The sequence below is a fragment of the Hyaena hyaena genome, unplaced genomic scaffold (genome assembly GCF_003009895.1).
Source record: "Hyaena hyaena isolate Hyena2069 unplaced genomic scaffold, ASM300989v1 scaffold_471, whole genome shotgun sequence".
Classification (NCBI taxonomy): Eukaryota; Metazoa; Chordata; class Mammalia; order Carnivora; family Hyaenidae; genus Hyaena; species Hyaena hyaena.
This window is the reverse complement of record NW_024081102.1, coordinates 1,119,142-1,143,747: the sequence shown is the minus strand read 5'-3', so window position 1 is coordinate 1,143,747 and position 24,606 is coordinate 1,119,142. Positions and strand designations below refer to the sequence as shown.

The 24,606-nt window shown below is 53.1% G+C and overlaps 2 protein-coding genes across 11 annotated transcripts in view; one reads left to right on the top strand and one right to left on the bottom strand.

Annotated features, from left to right (window-relative positions):
- LOC120246414 (pollen-specific leucine-rich repeat extensin-like protein 1) overlaps positions 1–413 on the bottom strand; it is a 1,190-nt gene extending 777 nt beyond the window's left edge. Inside the window, exon 1 of the mRNA XM_039253915.1 lies at positions 171–413. Within this exon, the coding sequence (XP_039109846.1) occupies positions 171–413 (243 nt within the window). The remainder of the gene's footprint in view (positions 1–170) is intronic.
- Positions 312–24,259, top strand: ZNF746 (zinc finger protein 746). 10 transcript variants are annotated; one of them, XM_039253894.1, is made up of 8 exons: positions 596–1,150; positions 1,554–1,666; positions 3,544–3,843; positions 3,976–4,057; positions 5,403–5,516; positions 19,565–19,756; positions 20,226–20,354; positions 21,480–24,259. In XM_039253894.1, the coding sequence occupies exons 2-8, from the start codon at positions 1,664–1,666 to the stop codon at positions 22,535–22,537; spliced, it is 1,878 nt and encodes a 625-aa protein (XP_039109825.1). In that variant the 5' UTR covers positions 596–1,150; positions 1,554–1,663; the 3' UTR covers positions 22,538–24,259. The 10 variants fall into 10 exon arrangements, with proteins under 10 accessions (XP_039109824.1, XP_039109823.1, XP_039109822.1 ...); XM_039253893.1 differs by lacking the exons at positions 596–1,150; positions 1,554–1,666 and adding an exon at positions 312–435 and having other exon boundaries at positions 20,229–20,354; positions 21,483–24,259; XM_039253892.1 differs by lacking the exons at positions 596–1,150; positions 1,554–1,666 and adding an exon at positions 312–435 and having other exon boundaries at positions 20,229–20,354.
- The last annotated feature ends 347 nt before the right edge of the window (positions 24,260–24,606 follow it).

Below are 24,606 nucleotides of genomic sequence, written 5' to 3'. Positions count from 1 at the left end.
GGGGGGGGTGGGGGGCCCCGGGGGCCGGGGGGCCGGGGGACCGGCGGGGTGGGTGGGTCCGCTGGTCGCGGGGAGGGGCGGGGCGGGGCGGGGCGGGCGCCGCGCCTGCCGTTCGCCTCTCCGGGCTGCAGGTGGGGCTGTGCGGCCGCGCTGCCTCCAGGAAGCCTCACGGGCCTGCGCCGGCTCCCAGGATGCAGTGTGGACCGGCCGGGCGCTGACGGCGGCGGCGCGTCTGCGGGCGGAGCGGCGCGGGCCGGCCAGCGAGGAGCGCGGCGACGCGGGCGGGGAAGGCAGGGCCGGGCCGGGCGGGCGCCGCCTGCGGAGAGGCCGGGGGCCGGCCTGCGTGGAGCCGCGCGGCGGCGGCGGCGGCGGCGGCGACTTCCTCCGGGCCGGGCCGGACAGCGCACGGCCATGGCCGAGGCGGCCGCGGCTCCGGTAAGGGCGGCCCGCGCGCAGCGACGCGCGGACTCGGGGCCCGGGCCCTGCACACGGCGCCGCAGGCCCCGGGGAGGGGCTCCGGGGGCCGGGCCGGGCCTCCGGGCCGGGGCTCCGGCGAGCGGGGCGCGGGGTCCGCCGGGGCCTACGGCGCCCGCCGGCCGGGCCCCCCGATCGCGGCCGAGCCTGAGCAGGGCGGAGCCGCCCGTCCCCGCAGCGGAGGCCGCCGCACGCCGAGTGCCTGCAGCCCTCCGCGGCTTCCTGCCCCCGCCCCATCCGCCGGCCCCCCCATCTCCGCGCCCCCCACCCCGCGTCTCCTTTCTCTCCCCTCCGCTCTGCCTCGGCGCTCCCTACCCCCCAGCTCCCCCCAGCGGCCTGGTGGCACCTGGGAGGCGTCCGAAGCGGCTTGGATTCCGCGCACACCGAGTGCCCGGCTCCATCGAGGTCGGGGCGGAAGACAGCTGCTCCCTCTTGTAGAAGCAGGCGGGCACCAGCCCTGTTAAGCATGATTTTGTCCTCACAACAAACCTGTGGGGTAGGTGCTCGTTCTGTCATATACAAAAGAAAACCCCGAGGCCTGGAGAAGTTAACTTGCCCGGGATCGCACGGCTAGAAAGTGTGTGAGAAGACACAGCGGCTCCGAATTCGGGGCCGCGTTGTGTTTCGGGGGAAGCAGACAGGTTACACTGGTGTTGAGGATGCAAAAGAGAAAGAGGTGAGTGGCTCTTGTGCTGAGGTGGAAAGGGGCTGCGGGAGTGCAGGGGAAGGAGAGCAAGGGGCTCGCACCCCTCCCCGGCCTGTGCTGCTGTGATTTGAGCTGGGCTTTTAGGGAAGGCTAGGATTTCGTCAGGCTGAGTGGACCGGTGGTGGAGCTTTTCAGGTCGGGAGGTCGGCTTGCGCACTGAGAAAAGGGGGGGGGGGGGCTCATGTTCAAGGACTGGAAAGCAGCCCCTGCACCAGAAGACGGTTTGACTGTTTGGGTAGGGAGGCAGTGGGAGAGAAGGCTGCAGGAAGGGGCTGGAAGGGGCTTTAATGCCTGGACTTCATCATCTGGGTGGGAAGTCCTTGAAGGACGTGGACTTCTCTTACCATCCGCTCCCCTCAAGCTTCCCTGTCAGGGGTCTGAGGACAGCCACCCTGTAGCAAGGAGCCGGGCCTGGCCACAATCAGTCACCACCTCCCACTAAATAGTGTGGAGCCCTGATACGGGGCTCCCTGCCCCATTAAAATGGTAAGAAAACCGTGCCTTACTGTTCGTAAAGCAGCTTATGCCGATGCCCTTTGCCTGCCACGCAAAGATCGCAATAATGGCGGTCAGGTGCACGTAGATGCTGAGTAGGATTTCAGGAGCTGCCGAGCCAGGTGATGAAGTGATGCTCCTGGAGCAAACTCGGGGGCTGGGGCCAGACGGCAGGGATTGATCGGAAAGGACACGTGGACAAGGGGAGGGATGATGGCTGTCGAGGAAGGTGGCCCAAGGGGCCAGCCCAGTTCTGTCCCTGTAGCCTGGAGGCAGGACCACCTACCTCTTGAGAGCTGGACTCCCACGCACATGCAGTCTCCCTCCAGTGGCTCTCCGCCTCTCCATCTCCTCCACGACCTTTGAGACCCAGGGGAAGCCCTTCCTTCTTCAGGTCAGAGGTCATCTGGTTGGGCCTCCAAACAACCACAGAAGCATTGAGGACTAGTTTCCAGAATGTTGTGAGGAACCATGCATCCTCAGGCACCGCCAGAAGGAGGCACAAATATCTGGACCTCCTCCCTGACCAACGAGCCCCGCCTTCGGATGTGGGTCGATCAAGTGGTGCAGCCCATCCCCAAAGCAAAATGAGCCCTTCCTCGGGGTCCCCGGCTGTCAGTCAGGTCATTCAAGCTGCCATGCGAACAGGGAAGTCACTGCTTGGGAGAAGCCTTGTGACGATTATTGTACGTATAAAAATCTAACCTTAGGATGCATTTTACCTTCCTCCCCAGTCTGTCAGGTGCGTCTCTAATTCTGGGTCGGCTACAAAAATGTCTGAGACTCATTCTCCCTTTGGGAGGGGGTGGGAACTATGAGAAACAAAATCAGACTCTCAGGGGACCCAGGGGACCTGTGTCGATTTTGTCCCGTCCTGTGTCAAAAAGTCTAACTCTTGGCTGGTAGAGATTTGCAGTGATGGTAGTTGAGGAGCAGTTGGGAAGGGGACAAAATCGGATTGCACTGGAGGGAGCGGAATTAGCTGTTTGATTTTTGTGTTTATTAAAGAGAGACACGAGGGGCACCTGGGCGGCTCGGTCCGTTAAGCGTCCAACTTAGGCTCAAGTCATGATCTCAAGTCACGATCTCACAGTTCGTGGGTTCGAGCCCCGCATCGGGCTCTGTACTGACAGCTCGGAGCCTGGGATCTGCCGTGAACTCTGTTTCCCCCTCTCTCTGTCCCTCCCACACTTGCACTCTCTCTCAAAAATAAACAAACATTAAAAAAATTTTTTCAAAAGAGAGACACAAGCTGCTTTAAAAAAAAAAAAAAAAGCAGTTGAGCAATGCTTATGTTTGTGCCGGTTCAGTGAACCAGCTGTTTTTTTGTTTTTTTGTTTTTTGGTTTTTTTTTTTGCTAGGTCATCATCAGTAGACAGTTCCTGTGCGATTATGGTGGGAAGTGCTGGCTGGGCTCTAGTAAATCTGCAGTTTACTATTTTCCCACCGAAACGCCCCAGCTGTGCTAAGTCACTGTTTATTGAGCAGAATTGCACTGAGCGCTTTCCGCGGGCCGGGCACTGTGCTGTGGGAGATGCGGTACTGCCTGCAGAGAGCTCACGCAGGCTGATGCAGGAGATCACTGGGCAGGGCTGTGAATGCCATGATCAGGGTCTGCGGGACATGCTCCAGAGGCCGGAGGGAAGGCACCAGCCCGGACAGCCATGGTGTCTGAGTTCCCCAGGGGAGTGGATCGCCAGGCTGAGATCCCCCATGTGGTACAGGGTGTCCTTGCTTCCCATAGGTGCTCCGCACCCCCACCCCTGCCCCGCCGGCCCAGCGCTCCCCCCCCCCCACCTGGCAGAGATGGGCTCAAGGGACTCGGCGGGTGGCATGAATGATGGTGGGCTTCTCTTTGTTTCTGAAAGATTTCCCCGTGGACAATGGCGGCCACAATTCAGGCCATGGAGAGGAAGATCGAGTCCCAGGCTGCCCGCCTGCTTTCCCTCGAGGGGCGGACCGGGATGGCCGAGAAGAAGCTGGCCGACTGCGAGAAGACGGCCGTGGAGTTCGGCAACCAGCTGGAGGGCAAGTGGGCCGTGCTGGGGACCCTCCTGCAGGAGTACGGGCTGCTGCAGAGGCGGCTGGAGAACATGGAGAACCTGCTGAGAAACAGAAACTTCTGGATCCTGCGGCTGCCGCCGGGCAGCAAGGGGGAGGCCCCCAAGGTATCCCTCGGGCACCTGGGGGTGGGACCGCCCGACGGGTGTGCCTGTAAGTGTGTGGGTGAGCGCACGTGATGCTTGTGGTTCCAGATGCCCATGACCTTTGGTGACGTGGCCGTGTGTTTCTCTGAGCAGGAGTGGGGCAAGCTGGATGAGTGGCAGAAGGAGCTGTACAAGCACGTGATGAGGGGCAACTACGAGACGCTGGTGTCCCTGGGTAAGGCGCCATACTCAGTTTTCCATTAACTATGATTTGGGGTGTCCCCAAACCTCTCTCCCCGTGCTGGTGGCTTTCGTCAAAGGGTGTGTACCTCACTAGAAGCCTTGACCCTGCCGGGCATTACCTCCTCTTACCGAAGAGGAGCACCGGGTGATGGAGTGGAAAGCTTCCTCCAGCTGGTGAAGTTCACGGGTGGCCGGACAGAGCGGGGTGGTGGCACGGAGCGCGGACGTCTCTGTCCTGCCGACAGAGTGTAAAACTTCAAACCGCCTTCGGGTCCAGGAAGGAATCGATCCACTTTCTTTCAGCCTTCACTTCCTGGGATGTGTGACCTTGATGGTGACACTGCCCCGGTTTAGTGGGTCGTACGGGCAAACCACGCTTCCCCTCTGCTCCCACGGAGCCCGCGCTTCTTCCCTCTGGGGGTGGTTTCTGTGTGACCCCAGACCTGAAGGCAAGAAGGCTCGCTCAGTGCGGATGGGAATGGGCACAGGTGTGATGTTAGATTTCAGTTTGAAGGGAGGCGCCCGGGTGGCTCAGTCAGTTGAGCGTCCGACTTCAACTCAGGTCACGATCTCACGGTCATGGGTTCGAGCCCCTGCGTCAGGCTCTGTGCTGACAGCTCAGCGCCTGGAGCCTGTTTCGGATCCTGTGTCTCCCTCTCTCTCTGCCCCTCCCCGACTCACGCTCTTGTCTCTCTCTCTCTCTCTCTCAAAAAGTGAGTAAACATTAAAAAAAAAATAAATTAAGATTTCTGTTTGAAGAAATGCACTGCTTCCTAATGGGCAAATTCTACCAGAGTTTCTTCACTTGGGTGGTGACGTGTGGGGCCAAATGATTGATGTTTGTGGGGCTAACCTGGCCTTGACCCACTAATGCCAGGAGCACCTCACCCCCAGCCCCCAGTCGTGACAATCAAAAATGTCTCCAGAGGCGCCTGGGTGGCTCAGCTGGTTAAGTGTCCGACTTCGGCTCAGGTCATGGTCTCATAGTTCGTGAGTTCAAGCCCCACATCAGGCTCTGTGCTGACAGCTCAGAGCCTCGAGCCTGCTTCAGATTCTGTCTCCCTGTCTTTCTGCCCCTCCCCCACTCATGCTTTGTCTGTCTCTCTCTCTCTCTCTACTTCAAAAATACACACACACACACACACACACACACACACACACACAGTCTCCAGACTGCCAGATATCCCCTAGGAAACAAAATTGCCCATAGTTAAGAACCAGTACTCTTTGCTCATCTAGAAATTTCGTTTCTTGGCCATTCTTGGATTCCCAGGCTGCCTGTCCCCAGCTCTGAATGGAACCACATGGCAAGAGCTAACCTTTCTGTCTTTCCTCAGACTATGCCATCTCCAAGCCTGAGGTCCTCTCCCAGACCGAACAGGGGAAGGAGCCGTGCAGCTGGCGTCGCACCGCCCCCAAAGTTCCAGATGTTCCTGTGGACCCGAGTCCAGGTGAGGGGCTGAGAGAAGGCCAGGGCGACTGGCCAGTCAGGTGGAACAGCAAAGTAGAGGGCCAGGGAGGGCCTGACCTTCTTTCCCAGAAGAGTCAAGGAGAAACCTCCAACTCAAATGTGTTAAATCTGAGTTTTTTAATAGTTGAATTATAGCCTACGGCCTGTTGAACGAACACTCCAGGAACACTTCCCAGCAGGGAGACAGGCAGGAAACGTAGCTTTTCAGAAAAGAGTTGGAGCCAGTGCACGGAATTAGGGGAAGAGGGAAGAGGAAGGTGGGAGTGTGTTGAAGACAAAATTTAATTCTTGCTCAGTTTTATGAAAAGCCAGCCTTTCCCGCCTCCAAGAGCAAATCCCATCAGCTGGCCGTGTGTTTCAACGTGATTAGAACCACAGATTTAATTAAGGTGAATCTGGACACCCGCTGCCACTGTCTCAGATTTTCCTGGAGCCAGTCCGCACCTTTGAAAGTTAAAGAAAGGATAGGTGGATGCGCGAGAAAAGCCTGATCACTGGCGTGCCGCCCTGGACAGGTCGGGGGACGTGCCAGCCCCTCACCGACCGGGAGAGCCCACTGCGCAGGCTCGAGCCTGCTTTCCCCGCAGAATCTCCTGGCCCGTCCCCCCTGCCCTGGGGTCCCCTGTCGTCCGCACACCTACGTCACTAAAAAGTCTTACCGTGCGTAATCTGTGATGAATGACCTGTGTCTTCCCTGTCTGCTGCTTCAGCCGGAGCAGCCTGGGTGCAGAGGCCACCACCCCGTCAGTGCTCAGGAAAGCAGTCACCAGCTTAGCTCCCCAGACGGACCCCCAGATGGCCCCTGAGACCTTGCTGGGTGCCCAGGGCAGAGCTGGAAGTGGAGCATGATGGGGCCAAGTGCCGTGTGGATGGAGAAGAGGGATCTGACACGAGGCCTGGCTTCCTGGGGGTGGGGGGGAGGGCACTGTGGGTCTGGTTCATTTTCCTTATATGCGGAGGCCTCTCTGGTTCCCGCCCTTCATTCATGAGAGCGAAGAGGGGCCCAGAAATACCGGGGCCGCCGGCAAGATCCCCAGCACGCCCTCTCCTCCCAACACCCACTCCATGCTCTGCCCCAAGCTCGTCAGCAGGAACCCCATGATCCCCTATTCAGACCCCCACTCGCCCCTCACCCCCTCTGGGCTGTGCATCCCCTTGTCAGACCACCTGTCCACTTCAGTTCCTAAATTCTCCTGCCTCGCTTCGAGGGGACTCCATCCCCAGCAGGACCTCAGATCTGCAAGCTCTTCCCCGAGCATCCCCACCCGTTCGTGCTGAGGCGCCCTGGTTCTTCCCCTGCATTCGCTGCAGCCCACCCCTTCCCCCACGGCCCTCTCAGCCCCCACCTGGAAGGCACCAGTGTCCCTGCACCTCCATGTTGCCTCTGTGCTGGTCTCCCCTCCTCCCTGCAGACCCCCACCCTTCAATCTGACACCTCCGGTCTTCCACAGCCCTCATCTCCGCTCCTGCCATCATTGTTAGCAATGGCACTTCCACAGGGTGGCGCTCTGAGCACCCCAGCCTCTCTGTTCCTTAGCACCCACCCTCCACTCCCTCTCCACCTTCCACCCGAGGTCATTCCCCCGATGCACCCCTCCCATCTTCTCGCCCTGAGCCGGGTGCCCTCAGCCCCCCTGTCCTTGCAGATCGCTCTTCCCGGTGCCCTGACCCCAGCATCTGGCCCTTTCACTGCCCAGCTTGTCCCCTGTTCCCTCTTTGCCCAGTGCAGGCTCGGGTCCACTGGCGTCACCACCCCCGCACCCCTCTTAATAACGTGGCCACCTGGAAGGACCCTAATCCTGGTTCAGTCTATCTGCCTGCTGTGCACCTGTTCCCACGCAGCTGACACAGCTGGAGAAAACGCTGAAGCTCTCGCTTCCTCACCCGCAGCCCTGGGGACCCTGGCACTGCTCCGGGTCGCACGGTGCCTCCTTGATCCACTCAGTTGCCCAGAGGCTGGCAAACTGGGGCCCACAGGCCGGATCACTCACTATCTGTTTTTGTGGCCCATGGACTAGAAAGATTTTCACATTGAAAAAAAAAAACAGTTTGATTGAAACAAAAAGAAACAAAACTCACGGCCCTCCCACCCCAGCTGCCTGTCTGCTTGCACGTGGGCCCCGTTCTCTGTTCGCGCGGTGGCCACCCCTCCCGCCAAAGCCCCGCCTCCCTTATCCTTCCCACCGGCATCTGCCCCTGCCATCGAGTGCCCGGTTTGGACTGCTCTTGACCCCACAGCCCTGCCACCCCATTTCTGCCCCCCTCGAGCCACCCCACCATCATCGCCCTCCAGTGCCTGCCTTCTCCCATTCCTCTTCCCACTCGCGGAGCCCTTCCATCAACACGCCTGGCAAAGCCAGCAGGGACCCTCGTGGCGTTCAAGGTCTGGTCTTACCGGACCCATCGATGACACCTGCCACCATCGATCACTCGCTTCCCAGGTTCACTTCTTTGACGGGAAACCCGGTTTCTTCCTGCCTTACTCAACACCTTTCCTGCACTATTTCCTGGTGTTCTTTCGGACCTTTAAGGGCTGCGGGGGCCTCCCACCTCCCTCCACGCCACCGCTGTGCATCCTGGCAGTGGCTCTGAGAGCTCCGTATGCCATCTGCGTGCCTCTTCTCTGGCCCCCCCCTCAGTCTGCACACCCCCTGAGCTCCGGCTCCTCCGTGTCTCCCTGTCCCCTGCCACAGTAGACAGCTGTCCACGCTGCAGGTGCAGGCCAGGCCCCAGGAGTCAGCCCGACGCTTTCTTACAGCCACATCCATCGGGACATCCTAATAGCCAGCGCGCCCTTCAGGCCATGCACACTGCCGTCCCGCCTCACCTCTACCCTGCCACCCAGGCTCACTGTCTCCCATGGGCGCCTCCCAACCAGCATACCCGCCGCTGCCCTAATCCCCCAGAGCAACGCCTGCTGTCTTTTGTTCAGAACCCCTTCCTGGCTTCCCACTGACTCAGAGACTCGGGCTTATTCCTCTGTGTCCCGCTCCCTCTGTTCCAGCCACACTGTCCTCCTTGCTGTTCCCTGTTCCCCCAACACTGCAGGCCGCTCCAGGCTCCGAGCCTCTGCGCTTGCCAGGGACGCCCTCCACATCCTTTCCCGGGCTCCACCCTTTACCTTCTTCAGGGCCCTGCTTATCTAAAATCGGGGCCCTTTCCCCGCCCGGCATCTCCAGTCTCCTCCTGCGTTGGTGTTTTCCGCAGCAGATGGTATCATCTATTATGTATATTTCTAGGTTGTTATATAGAGTTCGTATTTACAGGATCGATACAGCTACAGATACTACATGTGTTTCACAGAGAGAGAGATTGTGGATCTCATGTTTACAGACTTGTGTATGGCCGGTAAATTTCAAGAGGATAAGAACTCGCATGGTTTTTTGTTCATCTGATCATTACAGGCACTAGAACACTGCCTGGCAGAGAGGAGTCCCACCGTTACTTGTTGAGTGTCTGTGGTGCTACAGAATTTAAAATATTTGCGTGTTAAAAATCTGTGTGTTAAATCCCTTGTTAGATTTCCTGGACTCACTCCTCCCCATGGTAACCACTTGTCCTGAAGTTGGTGCTTATCCTTTTCATCACGTTTTATTTTTTTAATTTAATTTAAAGCCAACCTAGTTAACATGTAGGGTAGTAACGATTTCAGGAATAGAATTTAGTGATTCATCACTTACATATAGCACCCAGTGCTCATCCCATAATGTGCCCTCCTTCATGCCCCTCACCCATTCGGCCTATCCCCCCCCCCACCTCCCACCAGCAACCCTGTTGTTCTCCATATTTAAGAGTCTCTTATGGTCTGTCTCCCTCTCTGTTTTTATATTATTTTTGCTTCCCTTATGGTCATCTGTTTTGTATCTTAAATTCCACATAGGAGTGAAGTCATATGATCTCTGTCTTTCTCTGACTGACTTATTCCGCTTACCGTAATACCTTCTAGTTCCATCCGTGTTGCTGCAAATGGCAAGATTTCATTCTTTTTGATCGCCAAGTAATACTCCATTGTATATATATACTGTCTCTTCTTTATCCATTCATCAGCCGATGGACATTTAGGCTCTTTCCATACCTGGGCTGTTGTCGATAGTGCTGCTGTAAACATTGGGGTGCATGTGCCCCTTCGAATCAGCATTTTTGTATCCTTCAGATAAATACCTAGTAGTGCAATTGCTGGGTCGTAGGGTAGTTCTATTTTTAACTTTCTGAGGAGCCTCCACACCGCTTTCCAGAGTGGCTGCACCAGTTTGCATTCCCACCAGTAGTTCCTCTTTCTCTGCATCCTTGCCGGCATCTGTTGTGTCCTGAGTTGTTACCGTTAGCCATGCTGACAGGTGTGAGGTCGTGTCTCATTGTGGGTTTGATTTGTAGTTCCCTGATGATGAGTGATGTTGAGCATTTTTTCATGAGTCTGTTGGCCATCTGGATGTCTCCTTTGGAAAAGTGTCTATTTGTGTCTTTTGCCCATCCACCCCCATTTTAAAACTTTCATTTAAAACCATTATGTGTAGGGGCGCCTGGGTGGCTCAGTTGGTGAAGCGGCCAACTTCGGCTCGGGTCATGATCTTGTGGTTCGTGGGTTCGAGCCCCGCGTCGGGCTCTGTGCTGACAGCTCGGAGCCTGGTGCCTGCTTCAGATTCTGTCTCCCTCTCTCTGCCCCTCCCTGCTCATGCTCTTTGCCTCTGTCTCTAAAAAATAAATAAATGCTAAGAAAAGTTTTTTTAATAAATAAAACTATTATGTATATATGTAGCCATAAACAGTATACAATATGGTTTTGTGGGTTCTGAAAAATTGTATCAATGTCATTAGATTTATCACTCAGTATTCTGTATTTCAGGTTTATCTCTGTTGATGCACATAGATCAAGTTCGTTCATTTTAACAGATGCTTACTATCTCAAAAGCTACTGCGTTACAATTTAGTATCCATTGGTCTATTGATTTGCACTTCCGCTATTTGTGATCTTTCCCTCTCAAGAGCGGTGCGGCGGTGGGCAGTTTTACGCCTGTCTCTCTGTGTCCAGGCACCACAGCCTCTCTGGGGAATAGACCCGAAGAGGAACCCCTGCGTCGCCAGGCGCGCTCATCTGCTCCTCTGCCATTGCCATGGTTACACCAGCGTGTACCGCTCCCTTCAGCATTTCCGAGTACCTGTTTTCGTACAGCTTTGCCTGCTTTCCACATTAGATTCTTGCCAATCTGATGGAGGTTGAAATGAATGGCACCATATGCATTTGAATTTCCGCAGCTCTTTGGGAAGTGTAGCCTCCTTTTCATGTTTATTTGGTTTCTTGGGTCTTTTTCTGTTTTTCTACTGTTGTTTTCCACTCTCTTTATCGATTCAAGACTTCTTTATATAGGCTCTGGATACTAACCCCTTGTCTGTTATTTGCGTGACAAAACATCTTTTCCCGGTCAGGTCGGTCAGTTGTCAGTCCGTCTACGTTAGGACTTTTAATTTTGTAGTGCTTGTATGGAAGTCTTAATTTGGGGTAGAATCAGACTTCCCCATTTTTTCCTTTATGATCTGCTTTCTCTATCTTAAGATAGCCTCCCCTACCTCATTCCAGGTCAGAAGGACATTCTCCTCTATCTTCTTATAAAACTTCAAGAGTTTTGCTTTTCACATTTAAGTGTCTTTCAAGAATTAATATTTGTAAAAATAAATAAATAATCAAAAATAAATAAAAAATAAAAAGAACTAATGTTTGTTAAAAAAAAAAAAAGAATATTTGTGTAGGCTGCAAGGGAGAATTAAAAATGTTTTTCCCCACAGGGCCATCCGATTTCCCCGCAAAGTTTGCTGTGTTTTCTTTCTTTGCTCCAATGATTTGTCATGCCGGTTTGGTCATGAACCAATCCCTACCTGCACGGTTTCTGGGCTCTTTATCCTGGTTTTGTGGTCTTTGTCTTCCTGCCAATACTCAACTGTTTTAGCTTCACAAGAAGCCCTCGAACCCAGAAGACTAACCCTTTCCTCCTTCCTCTTCAGAACTCTCCTTGGCTTTTGTTCTTCTTGGGCCTCTCTTCTCCCCCATATGAGTTTCAGACTGTTTATGTCAAGTTTGCAGAAAATCCGGCCGCCATTTTGATTGGAAATGCATTTACCGTATCATTTCATTTCTGGAGACTTACCCTCATTCCCATATGAGCCCCTCTACCCATGAGAAGACTCATTTGACGAAGCCTTCTGCGTGGACCTGAAGAAGGCTTCAGTTTTCTCTGATGATTTGCATCTATTGTGAGATGGGGTTTTCACCTTAATGACGTTTTAAATAGTCATCACAGGTTTACAGCTCTGCTATTGACTTTCTTTAGCAAAAGACAACATTTGCTTAACTTTTCTTATTACTTCTAATGATGGGCCGCTTTAGGTTCTCATGGGTTGTTTTTTATGTTTTTTTTATGTAGGCAATTGTACCCTCCACAGATAACACAAAAATTATCTCTTCTTTTTAAATGGTTATAACTTTCTTTTTCTCATTCGGCAGTTTGGCTAAGACATTGTCAAGCAGTCCCAGAGATGGCTGGCGTCCTTATCTGTAAGGTGCTTCAAAGGTCTAAGCAGTTAAGGATGGTTTTTGCCAGACACTTTTGATAAGTTTATAGAAGTTTCCTTCCACTTCTGGCTAACATTACTGTGAGCAAGTATTATGTTATATCAAATGTTTTTTTTTTCTTTTTTAATATTGTGTTTTGTTTCTTTAAAACATTGTAACTGTGTATCATACATAACATTAGCAAACACACAGAACAAAATCCTTGGGATCCTTGGAGACTAATAGTAAACACTCATATTCTCAATTCCCAGCATCAGAAATTGATCACAACCGGAAACTTCCATCGCCCCATCGTCATTCTCCAATCCCCTCCTCTGCCCTTCCTTTTACAGATAAACAGAAAATTCCAAAATAGATCTAATCAGTCCCTTGGTTTTCTTTACATTTTTTTATTCCTTACGTGTATATTCCTAAATAACATGGTGAACCTTTTTTGAATGCGACCACACCATCCATATTCCTCTTTAAGTTGAACTTGGTATAGCTCATACCATCTATAGCCTTTCACTTGACCTTGTTTCTGAGTCATCCCTGTTGATGTGGTACAGCTGCGGTCCACTCCTTCCCACCACTTTATGGTTTTCTCTTTTGTGACTATGACCCAGTGCGTTCCTTTCTTCTGGCGGGCATTTGTCTTGTCTCTTAACTCTTTTGCTTTTAGGACCAATGCTGTTGTGAACATTGTTATGCGCAGGTAAAAATTCCTCTAGGTGGAGACCCGGGAGTGGAGCTTATGGGTCATAGGAAAGAGGAAAGATGCACGTTCGACTTTTCCAGGAAACGTCTGAGTGCTCTCCAGAGTGGCGCTGCCACCAGGCACCCACCCGCGGTGCCCAGATGTCCACGACACCTCCGCCTCGCCAGCCCCGGAAATGCCTGCGTCCTCATTTCTGCCCATCTGGTGGGAGTGAGCTGGTTTAAGTCGTATTTTAAAATGCATTTTCCTAATTAATGAGCTTGCACATCCCATCCTCTGTTCATAGGCCACTTATCTTTCCTCTTCTGGGAAATGCCTGTTTATTACGTCTTTCGTCCATTTTTCTTGTAAGTTGTTTTCCCTTATCGATTGGTAAGAGTTCCTTTCACGTTCTGAATATGAATCTTCTTGTCAGGTATGGGAATTGCCGACATCCTCCCTGGCCACGGTGTATTTTAAAAGAACCGATGCTTTTGATTTGAATGTACTTGGATTTACTAGTTTTTGCCTTTATGGTTTGTCCTTTTTTATGCCGTAAATAAGTAAGAAATCTTCTCTACCTCAAGGTTGTGATTCCCCCTCTCACATTTTCTTCTAAAGGTTCTGCCTTCCGCATCCAGGCACTGAGTCTGTCCAGGATGGATTTCCGTGGGAGGCGGGAGCCGGGATCCTCCACACCAGTGCTTCTGGTCTTTTCCTTTGCACTTTGCAGTCAGCTTCCTAATTGCCTTCTAATAAGCTCTGTGAAAAATCTGGTTGGGATTGCGGTTGGAGTTGCGTTCAGTCTGTTATTCCCATTGGAGAGAATGGACCCCTTTGCTGTTATTTGTGAATTCCTGAAGCCATTTAGCTCATCTGTACCCTCTCATTGAAGTTTTATAATTTTCCCCCCAAAAGATCTTGTTTTTGTTGTTGTTAGATATATTACTAGGTTCCTTGTGTTTATTTTTATTCTTATTTTTTATTTTTTCCTTGTTTTTTTTTTAAGCTTTATTTTAAGAGAGAGAGAGAAAGAATGAGTTGGGGGGGGCGGGGGCAGAGAGAGTGAGAGAGATGCAGAGCCCAATGCAGGGCTTGAACCCACGAACTGTTAGATCATGACCTGAGCTGAAATCAAGAGTCATACTCTTAACTGACTGAGCTACCCAGGTGCTCCCTTCATTGTATTTTTTTTTTTTTAACATTCATTTATTTTTGAGAGACAGAGAGAGACAGTGTGAGCAGGGGAGGGGCAGAGAGAGAGAGAGGGAGACACAGAATCCAAAGCAGGCTCCAGGCTCCAAGCTGTCAGCACAGAGCCTGACGCAGGGCTCAAACTCCCGAACCACGAAATCCTGACCTGAGCTGAAGTCGGACACTTAACTGACTGACCCACCCAGGCACCCCTATTTTTTTTAAATCACTATTATCAGTGGTGCTTTTTTTTAACATGCTTTTGCTGACTGTCGCTGACGTATACTGGGGAGTGGGAGCGCACCTCTGCCAGCACTTTATCTCATGGAGCAGGGGCTCAGTGATGTGACATCCCTCTCTCCCCCCAGGCACCCCCTCCAGGGGGCCCACCAGGGACATATCTGTCACTGGAGAGTTTGGGAGTAGGGTTGGACAATTAGAGCCACTGCCCGTCCATCCTCCTCCCCTGGGGCCACGCACGGGGGACAGGCGCTCTCTGCTGCTCTCCTGGGACAGTTCCTTCACAGGTCAGGTGGGAGACTTCCTGTCCTAGAACCTAGGAACCCCTATTCTGCACCGATTGACCTCCGCTATCGTTACGTAATAAAAATAACTTAGCCCCACCTGCCTTCCTCTTTTGTTTTATTTCTCTGTGAAGATCCATGATGGGGAAGAAAAATGGTCGTTGATAGGCTCCCTTAAAACGCTTCTTTCAAAGTGTGCAGAAATACAGTTGTATTTCATTTACTGATATTTCCATCTGGGAACCTTGCTCAAATTCTCACTAATGCTAATAACATTGTCCGATGATTCTCAGACCTTCTGAAAAGATAATCCTATCATCTATGAGTAATAAGAATGTTTTTGTTTCCTTTCAACTCTTTAGTTTCTTTTTCTCTTGTTTTGTTGTGCTGGCTGAAAACTTGCAGAAAGCCCTTAAATAAAAGTGATGATAGCAGGTATCCTTGCTTCAGGATTTTAAAGAGAATGCTTGTAGGGGCGCGTGGGGGGGGCTCAGTTGGTTGAGTGTCGCGCTTCGACTCAGGTCATGATCTCACAGTTTGTGGGTTTGAGCCCCACATCGGGCTCTTTGCTGATAGCTAGCTCAGAGCCTGGAGCCTGTCTTCAGATTCTGTGTCTCCCTATCTTTCTGTCCCTCTCCTCGTGCTGTCTCTCTCTCTCAAAAATAAATAAAACATACAAAAAAATTAAAAAATAAATAAATAGAGAATGCTTGTTAACTTTTCACATCGAGTCTAACATTTGTTAAAGGTTTTGTTTATCAGCACCCTTCATGAAGTTAAAGAAGTTTCCTGTATTTTCGATTGACTAGATATTTCTAACAGGGATAGATGCAGAATTTTTATAGAAGGCTGTTTAGGTGTCTGTTGAAATGATTATGTGATATTTTTTTCCTCCTTTAACCTGCTGATATGGCAAATTATGTGTTTTTCTATTGTTGAATCAGTGTTGTCAATTGCTGGATTCTGGATTTAGTATGCTAGTCATTTGTTTAGGATGTTTTGAATCTTTGTTCATGAGTGAGACTGGCCTATATAATTTTACTTTTTCAGACTGGTTTTGATGTAAGCTATGATGTATTCCCTCTGCTCTTATTTGCTCAGAGAGATTGTGTAAAATTGGAATGATCAGTTCCTTGAGTGTTGAATAGAAAATACCAGTGAGGCCATCTGGGCCTCAAGTTTTCTTTGTTGGGGAGATTTTTGTCTACTGACTTAAGTTCTTTAATAGGTATAGGACTATTCAGGTTTTCTATTGCTTCTTAGTCAGTTTTAGCAAGTTCCAGTTTTTCTAAGGAATTTGTCCGTCTCCCCCGAGTTTTCAAATTACTTGGTATAACATTCATAAAATCATCTTCTAATCTCTGCTGTATTTATAATCATGTTCTTTTTCCATTCTTCTTGTTATCAGTGCTTTCTCTTTTTTCTTAGACGTGATGGTTTCATATTCTCTTCAAAGAACCAACTTCCGGCGCTCTGTATTCTATCTTTGTTTTCTCCTTTATTAATTCATACTCTTGTATGATTTCCTGTCTTCTACTTTTTATTTATTTATTTTTAATGTTTATTTATTTATTTTGAGTGAGAGAGCGTGCGCCAGTTGTGGGGAGGGGAGAGGGAAGAAGGGAGGGAAGGAGAGAGAGAGAAAATGAATCCCAGTCAAGCTCCACACTGTCAGCACAGAGCCAAAATCAAGAGGCAGACACTTAACTGACTGAGCCACCCAGGCGCCCCAGCTATTTTTAAATTTTAGTACGTATGGGGAGTTTGGAGGTATCTGTTATTGATTTCTAACTTAATGTGGTTGTTAGAAAATCAGTCTTTAAAAGAATAGTATTTTTAAATTGACTCAAGTTTGCTTTATGGTCTAGAAAGTGTTCATTTTTCCTTATTGTTCTGTGTGGCTTAAAAAACTTATGTTTTCCTTGTCTTTAGATTATACTGTGTCCATTTGATCAGGTTTGTTAACAGTGTTATTCGAGTTTCCTATAACCTTGAGTCAGCTAGATTTATGAGTTATAGAAAACAGGTGTGTTGAAATACCCCACCGAGAAGTTGAGAGTTATTTCTCCTGGAGTTTTGTTATATTATTTTGAAGCTAAATTACTAGAGTAAACATTTAGAATTATTACTCTTTCTGGCCAATTTTTTTCCAATTTCAATTCCAATAATTCCAATAATTTAGAATTATTTTCTCTTTCTGGCCAATATAACTTTGCACAGGGATCTTTTTTTTCTTTCTATGAATATCTCTCTTCTTAAGCTCTGCTTCATCGAATACGGTGTAACCACATCGTTTTAAAAGTTTTCTTCATTCTGACTTTTATTCTTTTACACTGCTTCTGCAGCCTTCTGTCATAGATGTGTCCTTTGCAAACAGCATATAATTAGGTTTCTTGTTCGTTTTTAGTCCAATCAGCTTTACCTTTTAAATGTCTGGCAAGGTGGTACCACACGTGGCTGGTGGTGACTTAAAAAGCACTATAAAGATGAGATACATAAATGTTAAATATTTTGGATATATTGGGGTAGGTAAAATATATTGTTAAAATTAATTTCATCTGTTTCTTTTTATTTTTTTTTTATGTTTATTTTATTTTTGAGAGAGAGAGAGAGAAAAAAAACATGAGCTGGGGAGGGACAGACAGAGAAAGAGAGGTCGAATCTCAAGCAGGCTCCACACCCCCAGCACAGAGCCTGATGCAGGGCTCAAACTCACAAACCATGAGATCGTGACCTGAGCTGAAATCAAGAGCCGGACGCTTAACCAGCTGAGCCCCCCAGGCGCCCCTGAAAATACTTTCATTCCAGGAGTGCCTGGGTGGCTCAGTCAGTTAAGCATCTGACTTCAGCCCAGGTCATGATCTCACGGTTGGTGAGTTCAAGCCCCATGTCCGGCTCTGTGCTGACAGCCAGCTCAGAGCCTGGAACCTTTTCAGATTCTGTGTCTCCCTCTCTCTCTGTCCCTCCCCTGCTCGCGCTCTCTCTCTCTCTCTCTCTCTCTCTCTCTAAGATAAATAAAACTTCAAAAAAAATTTTAAGAGAATACTCTCATTCCATTCCTCTATTTGAAGGATACGATTCTGGTGGCCATTGTATTCTGCTAGCCCCTTGAAGATGCCTTGCTGAGAGGCCAGCTCCGGCCATCAGTCTAGCCATTGTCATCTATGGACTGTCTGCCTTCTCCACATGTAGGCCTCTGCGCCCGGGGATGGGCTGTCCTGACCCTCTGTGTCTGGGCATGGACTGCTTTCTCTTGACCCGGCTCTTTAGTCATCGACAGTTTTCAGCAGTTTGAGATGCTTTGCAGTGTTCTCTCTGCTTGTTTATTCTGGGATGTTTTCCGATCGCCCTTTCTAATGGAGGATGTCTCTTCATCTCTTCAGCTCTGCCCATCATTTCTTCTCCATCTTCCAGTTAGCTCCACGCCCTCCGCTGGGTTGCTTCCGCTCTGTTGTCTCGCCTAGAGAGTGGACGTTTAGATCTGTTCTTATTTTACAACTCTAAGGTCCTATTTTATTCTTTTTCAGAATCAGTTGTGATAGTCTCTCATTTATCAGATGCTCCCCCTTTTGCCAAATCTATCAAGCTTCCTATTCCATATGTGGTAATTCCGGGAGCCCGACGTCTCTGCTGACCCACACAGCGGCTGCTTTTCTGGTGCAGGTGGTGATTTGTAGTTGTGAGCTCAGTAATGCCTGAGAGCCATGTTTATGTTTTTGTTTAAGTTTATTTTGAGAGGGAGAGAGAGGGAGCTCACATGCGTGGGCACAAGCCAGGGAGAAGCAGAAAGCGGGAGAGAGAGAGACCAAAAAAAGGGGGGGGGGTGGAGAGAACCCCAAGCAGGTTCCCTCCGTCAGCGCAGAGCCCGACAGGGGCCTCAATCTCAGGAACCGTGCAGTCATGACCTGAGCCGAAACCAAGAGTCGGGACACGTAACCGACTCTGCCTCCAGGCGCCCCTGAAAGCTGTGTTTAAGATGCTGTCGTCCTGAGACTCTCTGTCCACCCCTGCTTGTCCCTGGGGCCACCATGACCTTGGGCCAGGGGCTTTCGGGCCGCTCCGCGGTGTGATGCCAGACACCCTTGGGCACTGGCTGTGCCGCATCAACAGCCACGCCGACGCCTAGGACACCGTATCCTTCAGCTGCTGCTTTTTTTCTGCAGTCCTTGGGAGTGAGTTTGGCCACGACTCTTGGGTTGTGTGGCCCCTCTTCTGATTTGTAAGTTTATTTTCACAGGACCTCCTGTGGCCTGAGTTGGGGGAAGAGGGTGTCCCCATGGGCAGGTGTGCATTTGCCTGCCTGGGGGGTTGGGCCTCCTGGGCCGCCGGCATTTATGTGAATTTCTTAGCTTAGGGTCTCTGCGGCGCGCAGGTAGTATGAATTCAGTGTGGACATGGGAATGTTCCCGTGTCTTGGGGTGGCTGTCCCACCCATGGCTCTAGACAGGTGGCGGCTTCCTTGTAGCGCCCTCAGGTGGATGGAGTTTTTATAGTCCCAGCGCCCTGAAGGGACAGGCTCCTGGCTGCACCCACTCTCGCAGCTCAGCTCTGGCTCCGCCACACCGCGACATCAAAGCCCAGCCCCCAAGGCCTGTGTCCCGTTCCAGCAACTCCCTGGGTCACCTGGCCTGTGTTCCAGCCCTTGATTTGACTTTGCGTTTGCTCTTGATTCTTGTATCTGGACCCTTTCTTTTATGCTCACGCATATACCTGTGTGGGGGGTAAGGCTTGGGGTGGGGGGAGATACTCGGGCTTACATTTTATGTGACATTTCTGTGTTGAGAGTGAGGGCAGGACCTCCCCAGAGCAGCTCGGTCCTCCCCAGGGCCCAGAGGCCCAGCCCCAAGGATGCACGGTTGTATCCTCACCCCTTCCCACCCTCCCCTGCGCTCGCTACCGTGTGACCTCATGCTTTGCCCCGAAGGCCCCGCTCACCCTGCTTGCTCTGGCTTCCCACTCCCACCAGGTTTGCTCGTAAACCCCAGTGACCGTTTCCTTGCCCGGACGTCTGTCCACCCCGGGGCCGCGGGGGCCTGATGCTGTGTGTTCATGCACTTTCCCTTTCTCAGGCTCGGGGCCCCCCGTTCCTGCCCCCGACCTCTTAATGCAGATCAAGCAGGAGGGCGAGCTCCAGCTCCAGGAGCAGCAGGCTCTGGGGGTAGAGGCCTGGGCAGCCGGACAGCCAGGTATCGGGGAGGAGCCATGGGGCCTCAGCCAGCTGGACTCCGGAGCAGGAGACGTTTCTGCAGGTCCCGCCTCTGGTGAGTGGCCGCAGCTAGAGCAGACGCCAGGAACAAGGGCGGGGGGCTGGGGGCAGGGTGTGGGAAAGGCCCTAGAAGCACATGGGGCTGTGGTCCCCCGGATCGCGAGCATCTGGCCTGACCCACTGCGGAGTTTTCCCCACCTGAAGGGAGGGGGCTGCGCCTAATGGTACCTGGCAGCCCCGGCCCGGCCCCGGGTTTGGTGATGCTCCCGTCTCGGTGCCTTTCTGCCTGACTCGATAGACTGCCCTCCTGCTCGCCTTGCCCTCGCCACGGGGCACTCAGGTGGCCAGCGCCTCACATCACAGAGGCCTGTGACGTCGAGCTTCCCGGTGCCTCAGAAGGGGGCCAAAGAGGGCGCGGGGCAGGTGGGGGTTGTTACACTCCCGCAGAAGCAGCCCGGGTGGGATCTTAGGGTCTCGGCTGCCCTTCCTTCCCCTAACCCACGGGCTCTGATCTGTCCTCACAGCAGGTGTCCACTCCAACTTTGCCACCACGATCCCACCCACTTCCTGGCAGGCGGATCTCCCTCCCCACCACCCTTCTTCAGCTTGCTCAGACGGGACACTGAAGCTCAACACGGCAGCGTCCACGGAAGGTACGGGGTGGCCGGCAGAGGACGGGAAAGGCTCACGTGTGCCTGGGAGGCTGCCTCGGCCCCGGGCCCTAGGCCCTGACTCTCAGCCAACAGGCCTTTACGTGGCCTGTGGTGGTCAACCCTGTATGGCCTGCTCTGTGTCTCCTTCCAGAAGCTTAAACAGCCTTTCTTGAGAATGTACGTGTGTCCGATAGTCCCTTTCTCATATGGTCTTAACCAGTCGACCCTGCTAGGCTGATCCCTTTGGAGGACGTACCTCCTGCCCAGGCTAAGCCAGCCTGGCTCCCTGCTGGCATCGGAAAAAAACCAAACCAAACCAAACCAAACCACAACGGCTTGTGAGGCATCAGCATTACCAAAGACAGGCGTCCGAAGGCCAGAACCAAATTTAGGTATTCGTTTTCTATTTACTTCTGTTTTGAAGGCCAGCTCTCTGTTACTTTAATCGTTTCCGCCGTATTTGAGCACCCCCCAAAATGTGCCAAAAGCCTAGGTCCCTGATATAAAACTTCAGGGTGCAAGATTCAAGCGCATCTATTATAAAAATCAAACACATTTTTACTGTTTTGCTAATATTGTTATCATTAGCCAGCTGGCCACATTGAATGCTTGCTGCCTTCCACATGGCATACTGAGCGCTTCCGGAAAGGCTATCAGGTTGAATCCTCATACCGGCCTGTGAAACAGGGTGTTCACACATGAGCTGTCGGCCAGGAATTTGCCTGAAGTCCACAGCTGGCCTGCTGGGGAGGTGCAGTAGGATCTCAGATCCACCTGAACGCAACGCTAGGTTTTTGCCCGTTGGGCAGGCTGCCACCAATGGTCAGCCTTAGGATGAACTCATTGTCAGCCTTAGTGGCCGGAAGTGAAAATGGACCGGGGTGAGCAAATGCCGTGGTCGCTTTTCCCGCGAAGGTCCTCACCCAGGGTCTGGGGTACCCACATGACTGCTGGGGGGGGGGGCGGATGGGGGGGCTCTGCCCAACGGGACCCTGAGGCCTGGGAGAGTAGGGCTGCCAGTTGTCCTGGAGCAGAGTCACTGCTGAACAGCCACGTGAAAGGAGAGGGTCTTCGGTTAAATAGGCTGGGGGACACAGCGATACCGGGTCTTTCTGTCTTTCTCAGCAGATGTAAAAATTGTGATAAAAACGGAAGTCCAGGAGGAGGAGGTGGTGGCCACGCCAGTGCATCCTACTGACCTAGAGGCCCACGGGACCCTGTTTGGACCAGGCCAAGCCACAAGGTTTTTCCCCAGCCCCGTCCAGGAAGGAGCCTGGGAAAACCAGGCCAGCTCCTTCCCCAGCCAGGACCCCGTGCTGGGGCTCAGAGAGCCCGCCCGGCCCGAGCGGGACATGGGGGAGCTCAGCCCCGCGGTGGCCCAGGAGGAGACCCCGCCGGGGGACTGGCTCTTTGGGGGGGTCCGCTGGGGCTGGAATTTCAGGTGTAAACCCCCCGTGGGCCTGAACCCGAGGACTGGGCCCGAGGGCGTGCCCTACGCCACCCCTGACAGCGGAGAGGCCGTGCTGGACCCCGGCCAGGCCCCGAGGCCCTTCGGGGACCCCTGTAAATACCCCGGCCGGACCAAAGGCTTCGGCCACAAGCCAGGCCTGAAGAAGCACCCGGCCGCCCCTCCGGGCGGGCGGCCCTTCGCCTGCGCCACGTGCGGGAAGAGCTTCCAGCTGCAGGTGAGCCTGAGCGCGCACCAGCGCGGCTGCGGGCCGCCCGACGGGGCACCCGGGGCGGCGGGCGGCGGCGCGCGGGACGGCAGCGCGCTGCGCTGCGGGGAGTGCGGCCGCTGCTTCACGCGCCCCGCGCACCTCATCCGCCACCGCATGCTGCACACGGGCGAGCGGCCCTTCCCCTGCACCGAGTGCGAGAAGCGCTTCACCGAGCGCTCCAAGCTCATCGACCACTACCGAACGCACACGGGCGTGCGGCCCTTCACCTGCACGGTGTGCGGCAAGAGCTTCATCCGCAAGGACCACCTGCGCAAGCACCAGCGCAACCACGCGGCGGGGGCCAAGGGCCCGGCCCGCGGCCAGCCCCTCCCGCCCCTCCCGGCCGGGCCCCCGGACCCCTTCAAGAGCCCGGCCTCCAAAGGACCCTTGGCCTCCACAGACCTCGTGACCGACTGGACTTGTGGCCTGAGCGTCCTGGGACCCAGCGACGGTGCGGACCTGTGACGCCCCCCTCCCCCCGCCCCGAAGCTGGGAGGTGGGGTGGGGGCGGGGGGACGCCCCGGTCCCCGGGCCGCTGCAGGCCGCGTGTGTAAGGAGAGCCCCCCTGGGAGACGTCAGGGCGGTGGTGGGAACGGAGCCCGGAGAAGCAGGCTTCCCAGCCCGCTGGACTGGTCCCTGGAAGAAGAGAAACTGTCTGACGATCCGGCTTCCACCTCTAAACAAAGTAGAATTCTCTGATTGTGAAACTGAGCAGCATAGAATTTTAAGTAATTTAATTATGAACACTTTTTTTTTTTTTAATTCTTGACGAAAATGCTGGAAAAATAGTCGTAGCGCCAGTTTAAACTTCATAGTGTACTTTCGGTTTGCGGAGCGTGTGTTTGTGTGGGCTGTGTCCGTACCGAGTCCGACACTGAGTGTGCGGGGAGTCGGCCGGCCGGGGAACACAAGTGAGGAGGGTCCTGGACCTCCCCTGCCCCACGGACTCCTGGGGAGGGACCAGTGGTGGCGCAGAGGTGAGAGCCCCCCGCCCCTCCCGCCACCAAGCTGTGCTGGGGGGGATGGGGGAACAGGTATGGACCTGGGGCTCCAAGCTCCTCGCATCGCCCCCCCCCCGCCTCAGCGTGGGAACCCCCACCACCCGTCAGCAGGGAGAAGGGCACCCCCGCTATCAGCCGGTCCCATCTCCCAGCTTGTCCCTCCATCTCAAAAGGCCCCTCCCAAAGTGCTGGCCTATTACAGGCCATCTGCGGCCCCTGACGGCAAGGGATCTGCGTGGTGTCCCCTGTTGTGGGACTCAGGGCCTCATAAAGGAGAGTCCCCTGCAAACAGAGTGTTAGGGCTGCGCGGGCGAAACCCCTGACCCTCAGTTACCAGCAGAGCCAGGAGCAAAGCCTGGCCTGCCGAACCCCCGTGGGGCCACTTTCCACTGCGGCCAAATGCCTCTCTTTCCTTTTCGCTGTGTAGTGAGTGTTTCTTCATTGTCAACATGCTTTCCCATCGCATCTCATTTGATTCCTGTGACCTTGTAAGGCACGCGGGACAAGTGTTCTTTCTTGTTAGAGATGAGGAAGTAAACTCCTCCAAGGGCACCCCTCCCAGCCCCAGGCCGGAGCGCAAGGCCACGTGCCAGCCGTCGAGGGAGGCCACAGGTCACAGACAGGCTCGTCCTCCCAGAGCGTCGACGGTTTGGGGGAGGGAAGGTGTTCGCGCCTGCCCTGCTCAGACTAGTACCACAGCTGGCCGAGCAGAACCGACAGGCGCCAAGGGCCGGCCGAGCGCTGGCCTGGATGGAGTGTGCTCTCATTCCCCCGGGGACGGCAGCAGGCTGGGGTCAGGTCTGAGAGGCTGCCTGGGAGGCAAGTGCTTGTTCATTCCCCCTCCGACATCTTCAAGGTAGAATTAGAAATGGCCCAGGTTTCTTGATTCTACTGCAGTGCTGTCCCCACCACACAGGTGTCCATTCTGGTTTTGTTGGTGCAGCCACTGGTGCCCTTACCCCCAAACGGGCAACCCGTTCCCCCCCCAGGAACGAGAGACCGTGGCTTCCGTTCAGTCCGCTTCCTCATGCGTACTTTTATTAGGCAATAGACTAGTTAAGAAAATTGTTTCTATGTACTGTATATTTTGTACCTGTTTACACTTCTAATATTGATATAACTGATATTTTGAAAAACAGATGAAGAGGAAACATCCCGTTAAAATAAAACCTAACCAGCACCAAGACGGTTTGGTGGGTTCCGTTCTTAGGCCTGTGTCGCTGGACACTGATGCCTCTAGACCCTCCTCCCAGGGGAGCCGTGTGGCCAGCTTCCTCAGCACCCTTCTACACGCGGTCACCTCAGACCCAGGCAGGCCACCGCCCCTCAGAGCTAGGAGTGGAAGAATCCAGAAAAGCTCGACTCCGTGGAGGGAAAACTGTAACAGTCTGGTCACTTTGCCTCAGAACGGAGTCCTGGTTTGTGTCCGTCGTCTTTATGTAGCGTGACGGGAGGCGCGTGAGGCTGGGTCTGGGAGAATGTCCAAGAAAAGCGGATGCGGGTGTTCTCTCGGCGCGTGGTGTCTCTGCCGGC

What these genes read in the sequence shown, in the direction of transcription:
- ZNF746 (XM_039253886.1), top strand. Translation starts at nt 3,340, where the DNA reads ATGGTGTCTGAGTTCCCCAGGGGAGTGGATCGCCAGGCTGAGATCCCC. An exon ending in CGAGACGCTGGTGTCCCTGG is followed by an intron (nt 4,058 to 5,402) that starts GTAAGGCGCCAT and finishes GTCTTTCCTCAG; the next exon opens with ACTATGCCATCTCCAAGCCT. An exon ending in CACGGCAGCGTCCACGGAAG is followed by an intron (nt 20,355 to 21,479) that starts GTACGGGGTGGC and finishes TGTCTTTCTCAG; the next exon opens with CAGATGTAAAAATTGTGATA.